General features: G+C 45.9%; 1 protein-coding gene and 1 long non-coding RNA gene across 2 annotated transcripts; one reads left to right on the top strand and one right to left on the bottom strand.

Annotated features, from left to right (window-relative positions):
- Positions 1 to 3,028: 3,028 nt before the first annotated feature.
- Positions 3,029 to 21,565, bottom strand: clic4 (chloride intracellular channel 4). The gene is made up of 6 exons (XM_030357263.1): positions 21,173 to 21,565; positions 10,722 to 10,831; positions 7,778 to 7,903; positions 6,786 to 6,892; positions 5,293 to 5,474; positions 3,029 to 4,909 (listed from the first exon to the last, which is right to left on the bottom strand). Exons 1-6 carry the CDS (start codon positions 21,239 to 21,241, stop codon positions 4,745 to 4,747), a joined length of 759 nt encoding a protein of 252 aa, XP_030213123.1. The 5' UTR covers positions 21,242 to 21,565; the 3' UTR covers positions 3,029 to 4,744.
- Positions 6,009 to 9,151, top strand: LOC115544358 (uncharacterized). The gene is made up of 2 exons (XR_003976843.1): positions 6,009 to 6,060; positions 7,659 to 9,151. It is a non-coding gene; the product is annotated as an uncharacterized LOC115544358 (long non-coding RNA).
- Positions 21,566 to 21,657: the final 92 nt, after the last annotated feature.

Genomic DNA, 21,657 nt, shown 5'->3' with positions numbered 1-21,657 from the left:
CCCTCCCGCTATAACAAATCGCAGACATTTAAAAAGGACGCATTGGATGCCAACATATTTTTGGAATAAAGGCCAACACGGCTCTAGATGCAAGGCTCAGATAAAGTGCATGGAAAGCATTAGGGGGGGGGGCTGTGAGAGTTACAGTAATGTAGTCAGTGAGGAATGTCACCGCTCACACCTTCCAAGAACAACAACCCCGCGCCGTGCGCCCGCCATGCCCAGGCGTGGACACACGCGTGTTTCCGTGATTGTTTGTGTGTGAGGTGGCTTACAGAGTATTCAAGATGGCAGCCCCTTGCCAGCGGGCCAGGTGTAGCCTGATTCCTGAACACTGCTTTGTGTTAGGAGGTAGTCGGGGAGATCAACTGCGCTCTTGGCAGCGAATATGCAGTGAAAGTATAACTTAGTATTTATAGGCCTATCTTATTTTAAGGCCGTCACTGAGGTTATGACAGGGGTGGGTGCATTGTATAAACAGCAACGGTATACAGTTTCCTGGCTGTCTGACAATATTAAACTATAGCCTACTTGAATCGGCTGAGATGAGGGAGACAAGACTCAACGAAAATCAACATTTGAAACATTTGGGGGGTAGGCCTAGTGGGTTCAGTACAGGACATTAAGTTTGGATCTGTCCTTAAAGCACACGTGTCAAGTATAGGAGAATGCACACCATAGGCCTACAAATTGGGATACAATTCAATAATATACAGGCAAAAAAGAAATATGGGGGCCTTCTGAGCTTTGAGTCAATTCAGAACTGCATGTTTGATTCTCTGTGACACCATTTATATCAGACAGATTAAGGCCCCGTTTACACGAAGGGAAAACTCAGATATTTTCACACGGTTTGGCCTCTCATTTACACGAAAACGCCGTTCTTGTCACAGAAAACGATCATTTCTAAAAACTCCGGCCAAAGTGGAGATTTCTGAAAACGCCGGTTACGTGTTGTCGTGTCAACGGGTAGAAACGGGGTTTTAGGTTCTGAAACGTGACATTATGCGCCAGGAAATGCTTAACGTCGCGCCTTATGTTTACAGTTTGTTTGTTACAGGAAGACGCTCGTGTTATTCGTTGTTGTTGATTCTGAGGATTCTGATTGGCTTGCATGGCTTTATCCTTCTCCCTACACTGCCGCCCATAGGTTTGGCATAGTTATAATCTCCCAACGGCGTATTTATCCGTTTTGATGTAAACGACAACTTTTTTTGAAAACGATGTTGTGTGCACAATGTTATTTTTGAAAACGGAGGGGGGGAAATATTCGTTTCTATAAATACCCTGCTACGTATTTACGTGGCCTAAGTCAACAAAGAAAGGCCGGCAAACAAGGTCTACAAGGTGAGCCCTACATTATCGCATGCGTGCTTAGAGGAGTCCCTCTCCACATGAAATGCTTGAGATAGCATGCACAACCGGTTTGCTGATTTGGTAACGAGGTCACCCACCGGCTGATTAATCGTTGATGCGACACACCTGTCCTCAGGGCGTTCACCGGGTTGCTGGCAACCCTGCCCCAGAGTGAAAGAATGAAAATATATTTTGTAAAGGCAAAGGGTCCTTTCGGGTCCTTTACAGAAGGTGAAACACATGAATCTGGCACCGGTTTTTGAAAGAAAAATGTTTATTGAGTGATGCACAGCACAATCAAATGCAGTCGAATTCATGTTGGAACTGCCAGCTAAACTAATTTATGAACCAGGAAGTGAGGCGTTCCGTTTATGAATATAGACACATCGTAACATTGAGGGATGATTAAATACAATAAACGTTAAAGTACTCAGACAGTCATCAGAAACAATATAAAACCAATTAAACTTCCCTCCAATGGCTCCCATGGATATAAAACAGTCAAACCAAAGCCAGCAGCACCAAACGCATAAAAGAACATGTCTAGAAATTCCATGAGGTTAAATCCAGCGCAACCAGATCTGTACAAAGAAATAAGTATGATATTTATATCCTTGATGATTATACTTGGTTCAAATATGTAGGCCTACAATGAAATCCTTACCATAAACTCTAACAGCGCTTGTAGGTTCTTGCAGGGCTTGCTTTTACCGTTTGCTGTTGAAAGGCCTTGCAGGTGTTGGTGATCAGCTATAACCTATTGGAGGGAAGGGCCATGACTGAACGAGTTTGTGATCGGCTCATGTTAGGTGTCTTACTATAAATGATAGGCCTACGAAATAAAAAGAAATAAGGAGTAGGCTATATACATTTGCATTAAAGGAGTAGGCTATAGTAGCCATGCATTTGGGACTCGTTGGAAAGAAAAACTTAAAAGCCCTTTTCAAAGCACAATGGAAAAAAAACGGACAAAGTGAGTTTACTTTTAATTCTAATGTTCCTTCTTGCCCTGCTATAGCAAACATGATACGGACGTTGAGCCGGTGTGGTTCACCACCTTCCCCCTGGGTTGGCGTTCATGTGAACCTGGCTGTGAACCCACGCAGGGGTAAACTCATCAGACAACACGTCGTCTCGACTTTGATAGCTTCTCACACTCCTTCAATAGGGGAGCCACTGTTCGTTACAACCATAGACGATTCCAACGCCCACACACCCGCGCCTGCGCAGGAACGGTCGCTCACGTCTACGTTCATTTCCTCGCCATAAAGTGACACGTTTCTACTGTTGGATAAGGGAATGTCTCGCCTGAAACGAGACACTATAATGACCTGGAGACCGGCCAAAAGCCAACACAGCCCCTCCACACCTTTCAGTCTCTTGTGAAATACTGGCTGAAAGGAGGATTGCCGAATCGATTGGGCAGAGATGCTGAAAAACAGCTCTGAAAAAAGGGTGTCTTCATGAGAGCGAAGGAGGAGCTGTCATGGTGGGTGGGCACCCACTTGGGACATTCCTTGGGTCAGTGGGCGCTGGAGGGGCAGACTGCAAAACAAACAAAGTGTTATGCTACGATGTTCCCTGTTTATCATCTGCTGAAAGGAGTGGCCGACCAGACTGGAAGGTTCGTTATGTATGGGTTTAATACTACAAACACACGAGACAGCTGGGCGAGTGTCGATAACGTTTTTATTTCAATTCAATCATTGTTATGAAAAGAAAAGCCATGACGCAGTCTTATTTTCGTACTCAGTGAAACTCATTTCGCAATGCAGTGACCTCTGTAAAATAATAAGCAGAGAAAAAGTAAGGCAAGATACAATTCCTAGAAATAAAATCAAACCGGGCTGAATTCAGCCCTGCTTCTAAAAGTTCAAACAGATGAATGTATAAAATGTACACACTGAACTCTTAGCAATCAAAACATAATATTTACAATTACTTTTATCAAATGGTTTTTTTTCTAACAAATATCCGACAGAAAGGTGGTGAATTTGTTTGCTTGAAGCATCCACTTTTATTTCATTTTATCAACCTAGCCCTAAACTTTAGCGAACATTCCCGTTAACCTTCTCAGAACAGGATGCACACATCCTGAACATTATACAGGGTACTACATGCCTCTCCTTCACTGGTATCTTCTAATCCATTCCTTTATAAATATATTTAGTGTCACTTTTCCTCCTGCCTGACCACAGACCAGCGTCCTTCCTTCCTTCCGTATGACATGGAGACAGGGAGAGAATGTGGTTTGTTTTGTTGAAGTCGCTAGTTGCATTTTTACGAGTCATCCAATCCACAGTGAGACCAGAATAATGTGCCATTTTTAGTTGTTCTTTTTGGTATGGTTTCCATTTAATGTGGATTTAACCTAATGCTACTAACCGAGCACCCAGAGTGAAGACTTCCTAAACCCCACTGTGCTTCGGGACATACATCTGCGGGGTGTTTTTGGCTGCTAGATGGAGCATTTATCCTCAGTGTTTCTTAAATAAGACAGTTTTCCCTTCAGTACAGTCTTCAAATGGGTCTATAAGCTACATTTCTTAAAATAGCTAAAACAGTTGGTTTTGCTTTGGCCACATATTGCGAATAGGAGTCAGAGCATGGATGCCAGTAACTTCACCTGCTGATTAGTTATTTTTGGATAGACATGTATTTGAGCAACTCAGCATTAAAATAAAGCATTTTTCACTTGATATGTTAACCGTAATGGTTTGGGTTAGCTTCTGATAAACAAAAACTTTTGAATACTTAAGCCAAAAACAACAAAACACTGAAGCGTTAAACACTGTTTACACCACCTCTAGCTAAACATGTATAAAGTTATATAATCAGCTTCTGTGATCTGGTCTATGGAGCAGCCGAAATGGAGGCAACTGGTATTAAACAAATATAAATGACAAAAACAAAACAACGACAATGAAAATAGCTCTGCCACCTCAGAGATTTGAAGGTCAACTTGAAGGTCACTTATCGGTGGAGTGAGTCTGCCCGGTTTCCCTACACTGATAGGCACTAGTGCGCGACAGTAAATCAGACAAAAACATTACAACAGTTAACAGAAAATAAGCAGTTTATGCCTGCAAAAATGGAAGGTCATAATTTGCTGAATTTACTTTTCAACCGAAAGTACCTCACCAACACCGGAGAGAGCGAGAGTGAGAAAGAGATAGAAAGTGAGAGAGGGAGAAATGTCAGGGTTCATGCTGATCAAGTGTTTGGCCCTAAAATGGAGGAGAGAAGTACAGGAATCCATAGTTTTTGTGTTTTCTTTCTCGAGGATGAGCAGACATTGTCCCAGCGCTGGACTGAGGGAAGAAGGGGGGGGGGGTCGAGAGAAGTGGGGGGGGGGGGGGGGGGGGGCTGTAGGAGTGGGGTTGGGGGTTTATTTGACCAGCCTCTTGGCTACGTCTCCGTAGGCGATCTCGATCTCGTTGTCGCTGGGGCAGGTGTTGGTGAACTCCTCGCGGGCGTAGGCGTTGTTCAGGTACTTCCAGATGGACGTCATCTGCTTGGGGATGTCGAAGCCCCGGTACTTTTTGGCCACCACCTGGAGGGGAGGAGAGGCAGCGGAGATGAGGTCAGAGCCCGTGAACACGCCGTGTCACACGATGGACGGGGGATCGTTTCCAAAGCCACGGTTCCTCTGTGTATTTTGATACGATTTATTTTTATTTAATTATTTGTCATAATTTAATGGATATGATTTTGATGGAGTGCCTTATAAGCCAATTTGGGATGGGCATCTGAATTGCCGACGGACCTGTATTCAAGTAATTAAAATGCAGCATCAATTGCTCAATGTATTTTCTCAATTACTTTTTGTGATGGTGTTGGCCGACCAGTTTTTATTTTGTTTTGCATCACCAACACTGCCCACCAGAGGGCAGCACCCACCACAATCTCCGCCATCACCTTGACTGTGGTCCTCACCTTGACTATGTGCAACTTGGGGAGCAGGTTGCAGTCCGCTAGCGTCATCTCGTCTCCGTCCAGGAACATGCGGCTGGAGTCCTTGACGTCCTCGATGCTGTTATGGTCGATCTCGTCGGGTAGCGGTGAGCGCAGGTACTCATCCAGCTTCTGCAGGGTCTTCAGAAGACCACGCTCCAGAACTGCAAATGAAGCAAGTATATTATAAGCTCAATGATGACACAACATGTTATTGTAAAAGGCTTCGTGGCAGGGTACAGTGGGAACCCGAAAATTGTTTGTTACAACAAATATTGAAGTCATTCCTCAGAGACCAACAATAATAAATACCCTAGTTAAATTATGGTGGCATCTTGAGTAAACCATCGGCTGACTATTTGTTGGGACAAAGCAAACCCTGCAGCTTTTGTGAAATAGTTCGCTGTTGCGTTGTAACTCTTTCACCGGAGCCTCTCGTCTCAACCCAAGCTGTAGCATCACCACATGGGGGCGACATATCACTTCAATGCGCAGGTTCAGCATAGTTTAGTAACATGTAAATCATTAATGTAGATTAATACAAACCCAAAACTTACATTGTTATGAAATATTTGAAAAATCTAAACGTTTGCTGTTTCTTTCATTTCTTTTTGTGCTGCAGGACAATATAAACCTTTGACTGATAAAAACATGACATTCAACCTCATAACCTTTGCCAACTATTTCTACTGTTTGTACAGAGAGGCGAACTGGCACGATGACTCTATTTCCCAAGGTGGAGTCACAAAGGTACAATTTACAGAATGTTGGACCTCTTTGGGGAATGTAATCGATACCATGTCTAATCAGAGCTGTAACATTGAAATTTCACAATAATTTTCCTAAAGATTTTCCCCAAATTTTCCTGAATACCAAACAATCATTAAACAGGATGACTGCTTCTCCTGTTACACGTATGTTTTACGTCTGAGATCCAATGTAGTAAAAATGTATAGGATCGAATTAAGATTAAAACAATGAAGAATGAAAAAAGAGTGCACGGGTTTGTACAGTATGGCTCAGCTGTTTTCTAGAGAGCTCTGGCAGGTGAGGCGAGGAGACAGAGAGACAGAGACAGAGACAGAGACAGATAGAGAGAGAGAGAGAGAGAGAGAGAGAGAGAGAGAGAGAGAGAGAGAGAGAGAGAGAGAGAGATGGGGGTGACAGTAGTGTGTCAGGAATGGGACTGGAGAGCAGAGGGAGGCGGCACGACAGAACAAAAGCCCTCTGTTCCCCGTGTCAGGCCCTCTTCTGTCTCAAGCCGCCAATCGCCGTGGGGCTAACGCCGTTGCCTGGCGACCGGAAGAAACTCTGGACACCGTTCTGACACAATTGGAAGTCTTCTCGGTATTATCCTCGCACCGAGCCAACTCACCGCTGTGAGAGAGAGAGAGAGAGAGAGAGAGAGAGAGAGAGAGAGAGAGAGAGAGAGAGAGCGAGCGAGAGAGAGAGAGCATAAGGGCCGTGTTACCCACCCTCGTTGCCGTCTGGTTTGGAGTTCTTAATGAAGGCTGAAAACTTGGCGAAGATGTCCATCCCAGCTGTGTTCGACTCAGGGTGCCTCGGGCTGAGCTTAGTGAACCTGCACACACACACACACACACACACACACACACACACACACACACACACACACACACACACACACACACACACACACACACACACACACACACACACACACACACACACACACACACACACACACGTTAAGAGATCTGGCCCGGACACTGCACGATCATGTGGTGATGTGTGGGATCATTGTGCCACAGAAGCTCCCTGCTATAGGCAGTATCGATAACCCCATAATGATATAGGTAATAGATAAACGCATACTAAGGCAATATACACAAGACAACTGCATACTGCTATGGGCAGTATAGCTGACTCCATAATGCTATAGCTAATACAGAAAACCGAATACTGCTACAGGCAATATAGGCAACTGCATCAACGGATGAAAATGAGCAGAAGTGCAATAAGTTAACTATGGGAACACTATGAGCTTTCACGTCGGCTCTGCCTAGGCCATCCCTGTACAGGTAGTGTTTTACGACGGCGCTGTTACTACTAGAAACCACCCACAGCACATCATGGGAAATAGAGTGCTACGTGAAACGTGATAAACATGGTGATCAACCTACACAGTGTGTAAATAAAGACGGCTACTGGGGATATAATCTCACTACAGTCACACTTCAGCTAAAGGAGGAAATAAAAATATATATTAAAAGGTTTGAATAGCCTCAATATCTCTTCACTCGTCTTCTAGTCACAACTCCTTCTGCAAACAGTTGTGCAAACCATATCCCCTTATTTTCTCTCCATTTGTTTTCCATGTTTCACAGTGAGCTCACTACATTCAGGGCATGTCCAGTAATCCTCTCTTCAGCCAGGAGGGCTGTGTGACTCTGCTGTTGGGAAGCAGGCCGGCTGTTGCTCTCCTCTCAGGATATCCAGAACTCACTTGGGTGGGCTGAGGACGTCTTCCAGGAACTCCTCAATCTTGTTGACGTCCGTCTTGACCTCGCCGTTGAAGGTGATGAAGGGCGGGTGCGTGCCTGGGGCCAGATTCTGGAGGTCTGCCGGCTTCCTGCAGGAGACATAACAGAGCCTTTAGAAAGCTCAGATAAAGACTGGATGTTTTTACTTGTGAATGTATAAACTGAAGGTACGTATTGGGTGGTTTTCTGACTCAGCCTAAGAGTTGATGGGAAAGACTAAACATTGTGTTTGACTCATGTGAAACCTGATTATATGGGTATTGCTTGGTGGTTTCTCGTTAAAGGGCTTCTTTTCCTTGTTTTTTTCCCCCGGGGTGAATCATGGTCCCTGGGGACTCACAGGGTGGAATTAACACTGTTGCCCCAGACTCCTCTGGTGCAGCACCGCCACAGCCCTGTTCCCGGAGTCCCTGCTGCTATCGGTGTGTGTGTCTGCCTTCCCGTCTCCCTTGTGCACCGCTAGCTGGCACATTTTCTTCCAGATGTCTCCAGCGGACCAGATATGATAACACATAAGTGTGAGCACACAGACACACACACACACACACACACACACACACACACACACACACACACACACACACACACACACACACACACAAATGAGCATGTGTTAAGTGACACCACACAGGCAAAATATATAAAAGACCCATGACACATTATCCCTCCACCATTCTTCTCGTCAACACTTTCCACGGCAGGGTTTGACCTTGAGAGAGAGAAGCAAAGCAAGGCTCTGTGCAGGACCCTGTCCTTTATCAGGCAGCGCCAACCAAACCCTTGTATCAAGTCCCTCCATACATGAGGATGAAATCTATTCACTGTGCGCTACTACAAAATAAGCAATGGACTTCTATAATAAAGCAAGGAATTTCATGGGCTGAATTTAACACCAAACAGGAAATGTTGGCACACGCGCAGGAAGTGGCGCTCTTGGCTCAGGCCGCCATCTTTCATATGTGACCTAAGTCGGGCTCCTGCTGTGGAGTCCCATCGACGTCTGAAGCCAGCTCAACGTTGCTCTCTGCTCGCTCACAGCACTCGCAGGCCCCTCCCCCGCGCTCCGCTGACCCCAGAGCTCAGGGTCGGACATGAAGGGAGGTTCCTCATTGTACGACTGGAGGGAGTGGGCGGCGCCCGGTACTGCAGTGAGCTGGATACGGTCACCGGGAATCTGAGATCAACAGCTTCTAAATCACAACCAATGGGCTGATTTAAAAAAAAACATCAACGGATGTTCTGTATTTAAATATGTTCTGTAATTAAATTAAAATCGGCCGATTAAATTATAAGCAGTGAGTGTGGCATGTGACTTTGTGAAAATAAAAATCGAATTATAAAAATGCACTGTTCATTCTAGGGCTTACGAAGACCTGAATACAGCACACTTTACTTTGCTTATAGTGATCGCAGATCTGGAGATCCTCGACAAAACGCAAGCCTGTGAAAGCTTTAGAGAAAGCGTCCAGCCAGCGCTCTCCCAGCAGCCCGAACAAAGGCCTGTTTGAGCAGCCAGGGGGTAAACAGACACTGCTAAGTGGGCGGACATCCTCCGCTGCCTTTTGCCAGACCTTTCGCAGGCTGTGTGTTTTTTGTGCAACAACCGCCACAACTCGCAGAGCTGCGGAGGGAGCCACAGCAATACGCGGACCCATCACATCCGCAGCGAGTTACGGTGAAACCACATCCATGTCATGAAGGAGCAGGGTCAGGCAGGTTGCTCAAGGATGCATGAGAAACCGAATCCAATATCTTCTGTGCCTATCAGTCGGGACAAACGCCTAGCCACTATACTATCCTGGTTAATGAGCACACGACGCTCTGACACCACAGGGGTTTTATTGTATGCTTTAAAAAGGGTTCAACCTGTACCGAAACCCAACTGCTTGCACTTTAGAAGGCAGCAGACTTTGGCATGTACAGGGTGGGTTTGTGTGACTAAATGTAGTAATCTGAACACTGCCACTGTGGCTCTATGGTGGCTATCAGGGTGGGACAGGGAGGAGGGCATGTCTGGAATGGAGAGTGAGCCATGCCCTGAGTCTCTCTCATATCCCCCGACATGCCTCACACAGCCACGGTGACGAACGCACATGATGGGAGTGAGAGCCCCGTGGCAGCCAGAGACAGCACCTGACCGCGTCTGAAAATATCCAGCCCCTTGCCAGCCTTGGCCGTGGGTGCGGAACAAAAAACAAAAGCAACGCATGTCTATCCAGATGACTCACCGCCTTCAAAAAGCAAGCCCTGACGACCCTGGGAAAGGAGGAATAAATATATGTTTTCATAATTGCAGATGATTCTTGTTTTTGGATTCGGGGAGAAACTGCATGTTAACCACCTAAAGTCCTGGGCAGGAAGTGAGCGCAAAGAGCACAACCTCAATAAGACTCCCCAGAGAATGTTTCCTTTTTTCTGCCCTTGTTTCCCCTCGGGCTTGGAAGAGGGTCATGGGAAAACCAAATAAGCAGGCGGGCGGCAGCAGCAGCCGGCCAGCCAGCCAGCCAGCAAGCCAGTGGAGCACGAGAGACGGGGCCGATCAAAGCACTCTGCGATTCGTGAAGGAATCGTTTTCGAGCCGGAACGCCCCGGAAAGTTCTGGGAGGTAACAACAACAACAACATTTGGACGAGGAGGGAGAGGAGGAATAGGATGAGGGCGCGATGACGAGGGAAGAATGAATGAAGCATAAAAGCTTTTAATAACCGGCTGCAGATGTTTGTTGGGGGTTTAAAGAGTTGTCTCGCAGCCGGGTGAGGAGGAGGAGGAGGGGGAGGGGGAGGAGGAGGAGGAGGGGGAGGGGGAGGAGGAGGAGGAGGAGGAGGAGGAGGAGGAGGAGGAGGAGGAGGAGGAGGAGGAGGAGGGGGGGAAGGTTCAGAGAAGGAGGAAGTCGTGGTTGGGGGTCACCTCTTTAGGTCCACTGTGGTGACGTTGAAGACCACTCCCTTCAGCCACAGGATCATGAAGAGCCTCTGGGAGAAGGGGCAGTTCCCGATGCTTTCCCCATCACTGCCCGCCTGGGAGGAGAGAGAGGTAGAGAGAGGTAGAGAGAGGCGGACAGAGAGAGGTCCAGACAGACAGAGAGAGGTCGAGACCGACAGGCGGACAAGGCAGAAAAAAGAGTGATTAGATACAACATATATAATGCCGGACAGGTGCAATAGATCCTCTGTAACTGATTGAAGTCCAAACAGGATGTAACCTCTCTTTCATCAGGGGGTAAATGAGAGCCGAGGGTGATCAGAAGCAGAAACACACGGCGAGACACCGGCCCTCTGCAAAGGGATCGGAAGTGAACGATGGAGGGAGGGGCGCCGATCTCTATCAGGGCCCGTCTGACGCCTACGTGCAACAAGGTCCCGCCGTTGGGAGGGGGCCAATCTGTTGCACAACCATAACGACCTGGATTTGTGTTTATTCTGCAGTCCAACCAAAGAAGGGAACCATTTCAGAGAAGGGTTTTTTATCTTTCCCCCTCGCTTTTTGTCACACACACACACACACACACACACACACACACACACACACACACACACACACACACACACACACACACACACACACACACACACACACACACACACACACACACACACACACAGGGAAAGAAGGGTGCTGACACACGCCCCCTCTCCTCCACCTCCTCCTCTTTGAATGCTTGGTTTTGCACACTTCCTCCCCATGAATCTGAACCACTAATGTGTCGGGTGAAAGTGAAACCCTGTGAAGTGATTAAGGAGCGGGCTGCTTCCACATTAGCCATCTGATCCTTGACCAATAAAAGTCAATGTGGAGAAGACTGGGGAGATGGCTGTATTGAAGCAACACTCCTAACCCATTCTGGAGCTCATTGCCTATTGAAGTAATAGTTGCCTTTAGAGAACAACGAGGACGTAAGGGATGGCCGACGACTTGGACATTTGGCTTTCTCAACTCTCCAGCTCTCAGACAGCTTTCATCCATTGCCCTGTTTCCTACCACACAGTTGTGTTACTCTATAGCTGCAATTACTCATCTTTGCAGAGCGAGGGTCGTTCGCACACGTGCCTGTGTACGCATGTGCGGTAAAGAGGGCAGAAGGAAGAATACGGTTTGGATTTCACATCAAAAGATACTTAAGTTGGTTAACAGAGCTCGGTGCTCAGGGCTGAAATAACGTCTCTTTTTGCCGCTGGTTTCAGTTATTATTTCTCATCAGGGCATCTCATTTATTTTACAGTCAGGGTACTTAAGCCGTGCCAGCTAGCTCTGGGCTCATTAAGGGCAGAGTTACGGGCTTTGGCTCACCAAGGATCAGCCTCTTGAAAAACAACAGTGTCTAGAAGTCTTCTCGGAGGGCCGCGGTTGATACCCTTGAGTGTCAGAGGTTATATAGCTGGCGCCGGACAGTGCCAATGGCAGAGCAGCCTGCTGAAGAATGCCTGGCATTCATCCTTCCACAAGGAGTTGTTTGTGAATGAAAGGAATGTGTTCTCTCCATATAGTCTATAACTGTGGCAAGGCCTCTTTGGGAAAGGTTTAACCACTCTTTTAGCAGTTCTCTCATCTTCTGTCCCCCCTGCAGAGGGGATACGCAAACGATTATCCAAGGCCGCACATCAACGAGGTGAGATGCACACGCAAATCACTGATACTGATTAACTGAAACTGTGTCCCTTACTAACGGACAACTTTCAAATCTTCGATTAATTTGATGCAACCGATATTCAATTTAGGAAATGGTTGAGTGAACTATATAGATATGTCTAAATCACACAATGAGACACACAGAGCTTCAATATCCTTCTTCTCTATCTTCAACGGTGTGTTCCAGAAGCCCGCCGGCTGCCGCAGACAGACATGCAGCCTCTGTTCTCAGTGTGACACGGCTCTTGTCCGACCGGCTGGCTCCCATTGTACTAGATCGCTGCTCTCCAGCTCCCTATTCCCTCTCAGTTCAATGTGTGAGCCACAGAAACGGGGCCTTGGATTAGATCAGATAGCTTTGTTTTCCAGGTGAGTGGCCCCATTTTCAGCCTGCGTGATTCAATTCTTCTTATCAATGAGCTTTGGCTTGTGTCATCATTGAGGGGTTTTGTGGCCTGTGTCTTCCGTCCACAAAGCTAGTATAAGCCGATAGCAGTAGACTAGAGGATATAAAAATACGCACAAGTTTGAATGGTGTACGTCCTTGCACTTAAAAATAGTACTTGGCATTATGTAGCATCTTATTCTAGCTATCTTTGTTGTGGACAGGGAATGGGTTAACCTAGCAATTGTTAGTGCTTGGCACTTGTTCTATGAACATCCTGACTGTACCGACAGCAATATATTTTTCTCTTTTTACTGACAAATGTACTAATTTCACTTTGGATAAAGGCATCTGCCAAATGCCCTAGATGTTCATGTAAATGTAGTAAAAGATATCAATGAGCTACTACTCAGCCTACCCCCCTGCCCTCCCATAAACAGTACACCTGTAATGAAATCCATTCATGTTATTTGAGGGTGGAGATTTACCATGCATATCATTACCATGGCAACAGCCATGGCAATGATATGTATGACATTGAGTGCAGCTTGGAGTGGTCTAGCTCCATGTACAGGTAGAAGCCGTTTGAAGCCACCCCTCCCAGAGAGGAAGAAGAAAGAGAACGGGAGAGTGAAGATAAAACACATTCCCATTTGTAAATGAAAGGAGGGTCATTAGGGGCTTCTCTAAAGAATGCCGTGGCAGCTGAAAGAGACAATCCCTGTTCAGCTCAGTCCCTCCGTCTTCCTCCTCCTTCTGTGTGCTCCGTTACCGGGCTGGCCTCAGTGTTTCCCCCAGCACTGTATGGGTAAGGCGGCCGCCTCAACAACAATAGGGCCCCGCCTTGACTACCAATGTATAAAAAAAATAATATATATATATTAGAAAATATATATATATATTTTTTTTAATAAATATTTTTTAATTATTATGCATTAACAAAGTAGAAAACTCTTAGGGAAAAGAAAACCTAAAGATAAATAATGCATTAGCAACAGTGGTCGTGCCATAAAGGTTTTTCTTCGTCTTCGTCTCTTGGAGTCTGCAGCTGAGACCGTTGCCGCAGCCCTGGCCTCGAGACGGAGCAGAAGCAAGATCTGCAGCAGCTACGCAGAGAGAGCGAGTGTGAGAGCGAGAGAGAAAGAATGTAGCAATGCAGAAAGTATTCTTAGCGCAAGAGGCCATTAGGAAAAAAAAGTGGATACTTTTATTCTCACGTTTGATATAGAGGTTGAGAGTAAACACACTGTGCACGACAACAGATGCAAAGATGCAAACGGCAAAAGAGCAGCATCTGGAATTGAGTTCCTGAGTCGTCATGCTACACGTGCATCCTCCCCCTCCCCCCCCCATGCTACTCTTCCCACCCAACTTGGGCCCCTCACTAGTGCAGACAGAGGGGTACTTGGGAGGGGGGGGGGTGGTTGGTGAAGAGGTAAGTGCTGGGGCAGATAGAGGGTTAAACTATGCCAGCAATGTCCCACTACTTGAGGAGAGAAGGAGTGTGGGGGATGCATTGTTTAGTTCAGGAGGCTTGGGAGACCTGCTTCGAGGAACTGCATTTCCGCTGCCTTTAAGTGCACTAGACAGCCGTTACTAGAGACTGTGTCCCGGTGTCTGTGCCGGAGACAGGGACACACACAGCTTGTGTGAATAAGGACTGAGGTCTAATATCAAAATAGCAACGAAATCCAAAAAAAAAAAAAGAGGTATGGTCTAGGCATAGGAAATAAGAATCCTATACGATATAGTAAATAAGATCATGAAAATGTTTTAAATGTTTATGATACATTTCTCCTTTCAACAGAAGGATGTTTTGCCTACTGCCGTCGTTTAATCTAAAATGTTCTTACCAGGGGGGGCATTACTACACTGGATTGAGAAAGAACTTCTGGTTCTTTCTGGTTTCTTCGAAAAGCAAACGACAACAGACTGCTTTCATTCCGTTCTGCCAAGCGCTCCCCAAATTTGGGTGACCAAAGCCAAGGTGAACCCCCCCCCCCCCCTAATAAAAACCACAAATGAGGTTAGGCAATACTCTGAGACCGCTCCTTGTAAGGCTGTTTGAGAGCCTTACCCAAAAGAAAAATAGTTTCTACTTCGAAAAGTTGTAAATTTTTAACAGAACTGATAAATTACTCATTACTGGCCAAATCTCAAACCTTACAACGTGACAGAGTTTGTCGGTGTCAGCAGACGTGTGGTCAGAGTGTTTCCTTATTGCGCAAGTGTCAAACACTGAGTCAGAGCTTGCTGATCTGCCCCATTGCACCCCAATGTGAAGCGGCCATAGCAACGCAGTGAGGAGCACACACACACATGCAGAGAGCAACAGATGACCACTGCTGACCAACTACCAACTGTTTCATTTGGGAGAAGGACACAGATGCCTGTGGGGCGAACACACACACACACACACACACACACACACACACACACACACACACACACACACACACACACCCCCCCCCCCCCCCCCTTCTGGGTCTAAATTTGATGATTATATTACCATGCAGTAGCAGGAGTTTAAAGGACAAACAAGTTCTTGCCTCCCCAAGTTTCAAAACCTATTATGCCCTGGCATGTGAAAAAAGTGGTCCTTTAAAGCCACCCTTAATTTATAACCCTCCCAAATGGGCACAGTACACTTTCAGAGCATCACGCCTTCATAAGATAATGGATATTGTTTTAGCTGGCCGCAGTCCTCCTCCCAGTCTCCCGTCATAGCCTAAATTTAGCAACGCGACAGGCCTGGCCTTCCCCTCCCCGCTGCCTTCATCATCTAAATTGGGTGGCTTGTTCAGACCACACTTTGACCGAATAAGGAACTGACTGGCTCACAAGCGCAGCCGTTTTTCTTCCTGTGGTTCTCCAACACAGCGCAAGGAATGTCCCCTGGGAGGGGCTGGCTGTCGAAAAACGTCAGCAAAACACCTCTTCTCCACACTCGTCGGACATCTTGGTGTACATGTGAACTATACGGGCGGGTTGAAGAGGACAGGTCCCCCAACCCAACCTGTCCAGGGCTGGGTGCGTCTGGGCTGGATGATGTGGCCTATAAATACCAATCCTGTGAGGGAAAGGCCAGACGCAGAACAATTTGCGCTACTGTATTGGACATAGGGTGGGGGGACGCTGGGGCTGGGTGGGTCCCCGGCCTGAGATCATAGAGGGGAGGTGTGTGTAGAGGACTCGGACACGGCGTGCTCATGGAAAAAGGTTTTGGGTCCTGAGTGTGGCTCTGACTCGGGCTGACGTCACCCAGTGGAAAGCTCACATCTTCCAGTCAAACACAAGGCTACTGTGTGGTTTGTTTTGACAAGGTACCCTGAGCCGGGGAGGATTACCAGACAATCATGTTCAAATCATCAAATTATGTTATAAATGCCAATCTGCTGATTATTATTAGATGCGTGGACTTTTACCAACAGACCATGATAAAACTGGTTAGAGTGATAATGATCTAGTGTGGTCACAACATACAGACAGATAGCCTAGTCGGAGAGAGAGTAGGAGGCGTCTGTTGGTTTAATGGTTCCCAGGCAAACATTGCGTGCCATGCAGTTGTGCATCAGAGCTGAATCTGAACTGCTTTCAGCAGTAAGAGACCCATTGACAAGCACAACACAAATACAAACAAACAAACAAACAAACAAACAAACAAACGTCCATATATCGTCCCCGTTCTTCGCACAATTCCCCTTTCTAACCATTTAACAATAAACATTCCTTTATACATTTTTTACAAAGATCATTTCTGGAGATATAAGCGAGCTTTAAGTTGGCCTATAAACATTCACGCACACATACATGGATATCTACTTCTGACATACATAAGCAGAAGATGATTTCCATGATGACTCAAACCACAATGTTGATTCCAAACAGATAGCCTACAGCCAGACAAAGTCTAGGTCTATAGGACAAGCCTGATGGATGCAAATAGGTGTTATCTACACACCATAAAAGCCAAACATCATGCAAAGCACTTGGGATAAGTTTATGAACAACACACCACAATTCATGAAAAGAACAAACCAATAATATCAAATTGGACTGGGTCATGGCTTCCGTCCCAAGTACGCTGAATTTGAGAGTCCTTCTTCAAACTATAGGACGTTGGCTTTGCACATGCTTTGCACATGCTGCCATTTTGACAAAAAGCCAGAGAGGATCTATAGTCAGACATTTGGGTCACTTCACTTTTCAGCCGGGCACACGTTGACAGGAGTGGTGGAGGTTGGGTCATGTAGCTTGCTGTTATCCAATCCTCCATGTTTGGTAAATCTACTACTACGATGCTGCATGGAGGACTAGAGCCTGTGAAACTAGAGCAGAGTGGCCTGTGTCGGGACTGATTGAGTTACACAGGACCAGCAGGGTAGATTCCCCCAGTGCCGGAGAGGGGTCACTCATGGTGAAGATGATGTAACGGCCCACGCCTCGTTTTCTCTACCACTATTTGGTTACTTTTCTTTGCGTTCTTGACCCTTATATTATCTACAATTTGAAGGAGTTACTTCCTCCCCTAGTCGTGCTTTCTCCCCACCGGAATTTCGAGGCAAAGTCCTTCCAATGTTGTTGTACCGCTCGCCCCTTTTCCTGTCGTTGAGCTCATAGGAAACAACCCTTATCGACGTTCCTTGTAGGACAAACGCTTCCTGCTCATAAACATTAAACAGGGCCTTACCTAAAATGGTGATCAATGGTGTACTGACACCTTCATTGTGGGGTTCCGAGGGAAGCTGGAGTCAGAACAAGATTTGGAATTCCCTTCCATAAAGGCTCAGGCCTAAGTTATCATCAGGCGTGGCTTGCTTTGCTTCATTGCTACAGGACCAGTACTGGTCTAACAGTTTCCTTTAATGAAGCAGTTGGAAGTGCATTGACAGCGAGTCCATAGCGCACAACACCAGCTCACACTTAACCACATAACATGGGACACGGGATTCTCCAGCAAAAAACCAACCATTAATCTTTGTCTTCGAACTGATAATGCTGACTCCAGCAGTGCTTGAACATACAGTAGTAAGCTGCTCTATCGATTCTATTATTTAATAAATAATTAAAAGTTAACAGACTGCTCTCTGTGGCTCCAAATACTGCCCAAAGGAGAAAATGTGTTCTAATTAACCAACAAAATAAATGTATGATTGCAAACTATAGGCAAATTCTATTTCAGAGAGACTAGCCATCATTATAATGGCTATTTCCTAGGAATTGCCTGGAGTCAACCTTAATAAAGGTGTGACCCAATGCCAAACAGGGGGAAGTTGTAAATCCATATTACCAAGGGTCATAACTTGTGGATGTTTGTATTCCAACACATTAACAGTGTTTCGGTTTGTCACTGTAGCCATGGCTACCATTGTGTTAATTTGTGGGACACGCGCACACACACACACACACAAACAAACACATCCCTATCCTAGTTTACAGGCCATAATCTCAACTGTTTGGCCGTAGGTAGGGGGCGTGGCAGAGTACGCCTTCACTAATGACCTTGGTACCCTCACAGCCAAGAGGTGCAAGGCTGGAGATACACAGCTGTCGTTTTTCTCAACGCCCATCTACCTCCCACATGAGTGATAAAGTGAGTCACATGCTAGGTGGGGCAGATGGGGCTATGGGAGTGCCTGAAGTATTCAGGAGGAGATTTGCACTGACAATAATTGAAATGGACATGATTGGATAAAGGGTACCATGTTAGGGCTTAGGAAATATGGAAGGCTCTTATGAACCACATGCTTTTGAACCTAATAGTGTATGCACATATTTACAATCATACATTGTATCGAGATCAAACTCTTCCAGAAACATCATGTACATGTTATTCAAGGAAGGGAATCAGAGGATACAGATGAAGCACAGGGGTCGACCCATGGCCTTTACTTTGGTTACTTCAAAGGGAGGGGCCCATGCAGCATAGCCGAGTGAAGAGAGAATGAAATCATATATAATTATATCCTAGTTCAACGGTATTTTGTGTCAAACTTTCAAACAAAGTAAGACCTACGAAGTCCATTTCCTTTTTTATGCCAGAATGAAGAGTACCGGTAATGTCAGTTCCCTGCGAACAAAGATACACAACGTCTCCACAGCAACGTTGTACATGTTGCAAAGTCGACAGATGGCGTGACACTTTTTTTTACTTCAGGGGAACAAAGTGGGAGAGGTGCAAGAGTTTAGTTTCAAACTAAATACCAAGCACATCTCAGCTGCATCTTGACCTAACGTTGGGGCAATCAAGAAGCTGTCCAAGAGGTTTGCCCTCCCACACTTGAGGACAATAAAAAATACACTTCCCTAGCAACAAGGCAGCAGGTACAATAAACAATCCTTGGAAACATACCTGACAATAACCACGCAATAGCACAACAATGTAGCACAGTCAGCGAAGTGTGATGGATTTACAGTGCTGTAGTCCTGTCGACACAGAGAGAAGGTAGCTCATAAAACTTTAGAAGGCCTCAGGCCCCTATACAACACACCAAGCATTCTCCTTACAAACCAGACATGCACACAGAGCTCGCTATCAGCCTTTTCCAGTGCCCGGGGTTACAGCAGTGTGCCTATGGCAACCTGCAGCCTCGCTATCTCTCTACCATAGCAGTGTTTACCATGGCACAGTTGCAACAATGGCACGCAATAAGGGGACATCAATAATGGATATGGCCATGTCCCTACACAACCATTACACACCTAAAAGGACATGGGGTAGGGAGGAGAGACAAAGAGAATTATACAGGCAGGAGGGGAAAAGAAAGGGCCATGGCCCACCACGTAACAGGACAAACTTCTGTGTAACAATATGGGGTTCTGGCCGGGCCCAGCCCAGGACTTCACAAACCCTCAGGTAGCAGGTTTCGATACCCAGACCTCTCCAAAAATAGGACAAAGCAGTCATTCATTCTACAATCCATCAGCTTTTTAATCAAACGTCTAAAAATAACGTTTTGATTGTTGGTTTAAAAAGCTAACAACCTTAGATGTGTCCTTGTACTATGTGGGAAATATGATTTTTGGGGTCTTGTCTTGCCTCAGTGGTTGTTTTTATGTTGTTTTTGTTGTGCGTATCTGTCTATTCACTGTGAAAAATGTCCCCATGGGGACAATAAATTCTCTATCTATCTATCTATTTATCTATCTACCTATCCAGGGGGGAGGAGCTCAGGGAACAGCTCTGGCCTCATGTTTGACCAGGGACCTATTAAAGTGTTTGACCTATCAGGCCTAGGGATGATGTAATCCTGTGGGCAGTAAGAGTTAGCACTGGCTAGCTCTTCGCCACTACAGACTGACTAGACGTAACAGCTGCAGTCAAATCCTCCCAGCTTCCCCACTAGCAGGATCCCATGTTTCTCTACCTCCCAATCATCTTTAATGTTCTGTTAAGAATGTGATGAACACACACACCCTCCTCCTCCTCCTCCTCCTCAGTGGGCATTTGTTGGGGACCAACCCCCTCCCCGCTCTCTCTTTCGTTTTCCCGCCTAGCAAAAGCACCAAGATAAAGAAAGAAAAATAACCATTCTTCTGGTTCCTCCCCCTCATTATTCGCATCACTGCCAATAGAGTTGGAGTTGAATGGCCAAATTTCAGTGATGGCTTTAATTGAGTTAAGACACTAATGAACAAAGAAAAATAATCCAGCTTTGATTGTGTTTCAAAAACAACAAATGTAGTAGTGGCAATAACTGACAAATGAATGTCAATGAATTACATCAATAGAAATGTACAAACTTCCATTTGTCAAAGTCTTCAATTTGTCAAAATACACCTTAGACGTAAACGGCAGAATGACATTAAAGGAGCCCAACAGATAAACAAAACTCGTGCTGCAGTGGAAGACGTTCCCATTGTACCTTACACGATCAAGACTCCCACCGGGGAGACAATAGAGGGACACGGGACTCCCAATCCATCCTCTAAAACGTAACATATACATCCAAATAAAATGACTGCTGCTATCAGTAACAATTTTACGGGAAGCTTCCTTTCAGTAGTTTCTTCAGTGACCAGCTCGATCTTTGCCACGATGCGGGATCCGTATCCGCCCTATTGACACTTCAGCCATGGACCACATGGACATTAAGGCGAGGAGGTTACTGGTAGGACTAGGAAACCACCCAGTATGGCGAGGAATACTGTTCATCAAACGTGGATGCGCGAAAGAATCCCAAGGAGGGACAATGAAAAAATAACGGAATCAAGACAATGGCCGTATTCTCCTTTGTATGTATTTCAATGACGGAATATTTAAAAAAAACGAGACTGTTTATTGAATCCCAAGCGAAAAAAATATAGAACTTATTTCAACGATTTTATTTGACTATTGTTGTCTTACCTTGACAAAGAGCTCGATGACGGGTTCATTGTCAGACTTGATTCCGTTCTGCGGTACCGACAGAGACATCTTGGATTGTACTTAAAGTTCTCCAAACAAAAATACAACTATTTTCTGCCACCACGCCCGATTTAGCTTGGTCCTTTTTTCAGCCACCCCTCTTCGCAATGAAGCCAGATAACCGCTTTCCCAAGATCCAGCGGCTCCCGATTCTAAGCGTGCACACTTGAATAAAAAGATCTCACACGGGTCGGTAAAGTCTATGAACCAGATACGACGTATAGAGTTCCACAGGCTACAGAGTCATAGCTCAACCTTAACGGCTGGTTTACTTCTTGAGTAGTGATGATAGGAGGGAAGCATCGGGAATGTTTAAAGCCGTGATGTCATTTGTGCAGCAGGAAAAAATGTGGGCAGGGTCTTAGCGGAGTCTCAAAGGCAGGATGCCTAGCCCAGTATGACCGTGCTTTGAATCCCACTTGTGT

This window comes from Gadus morhua, chromosome 5 (assembly GCF_902167405.1).
Source record: "Gadus morhua chromosome 5, gadMor3.0, whole genome shotgun sequence".
Classification (NCBI taxonomy): domain Eukaryota; kingdom Metazoa; phylum Chordata; class Actinopteri; order Gadiformes; family Gadidae; genus Gadus; species Gadus morhua.
This window is presented reverse-complemented; position numbering and strand designations above follow the sequence as displayed.

Coding starts and splice junctions, on each gene's coding strand:
- clic4 (XM_030357263.1), bottom strand. CDS start 21,241: ATGTCTCTGTCGGTACCGCAGAACGGAATCAAGTCTGACAATGAACCC. Junction 7,904..10,721: donor ACCACAGTGGACCTAAAGAG/GTGACCCCCAAC, acceptor TGTCTCCTGCAG/GAAGCCGGCAGACCTCCAGA. Junction 5,475..6,785: donor CAAACCAGACGGCAACGAGG/GTGGGTAACACG, acceptor CTTCATTTGCAG/TTCTGGAGCGTGGTCTTCTG.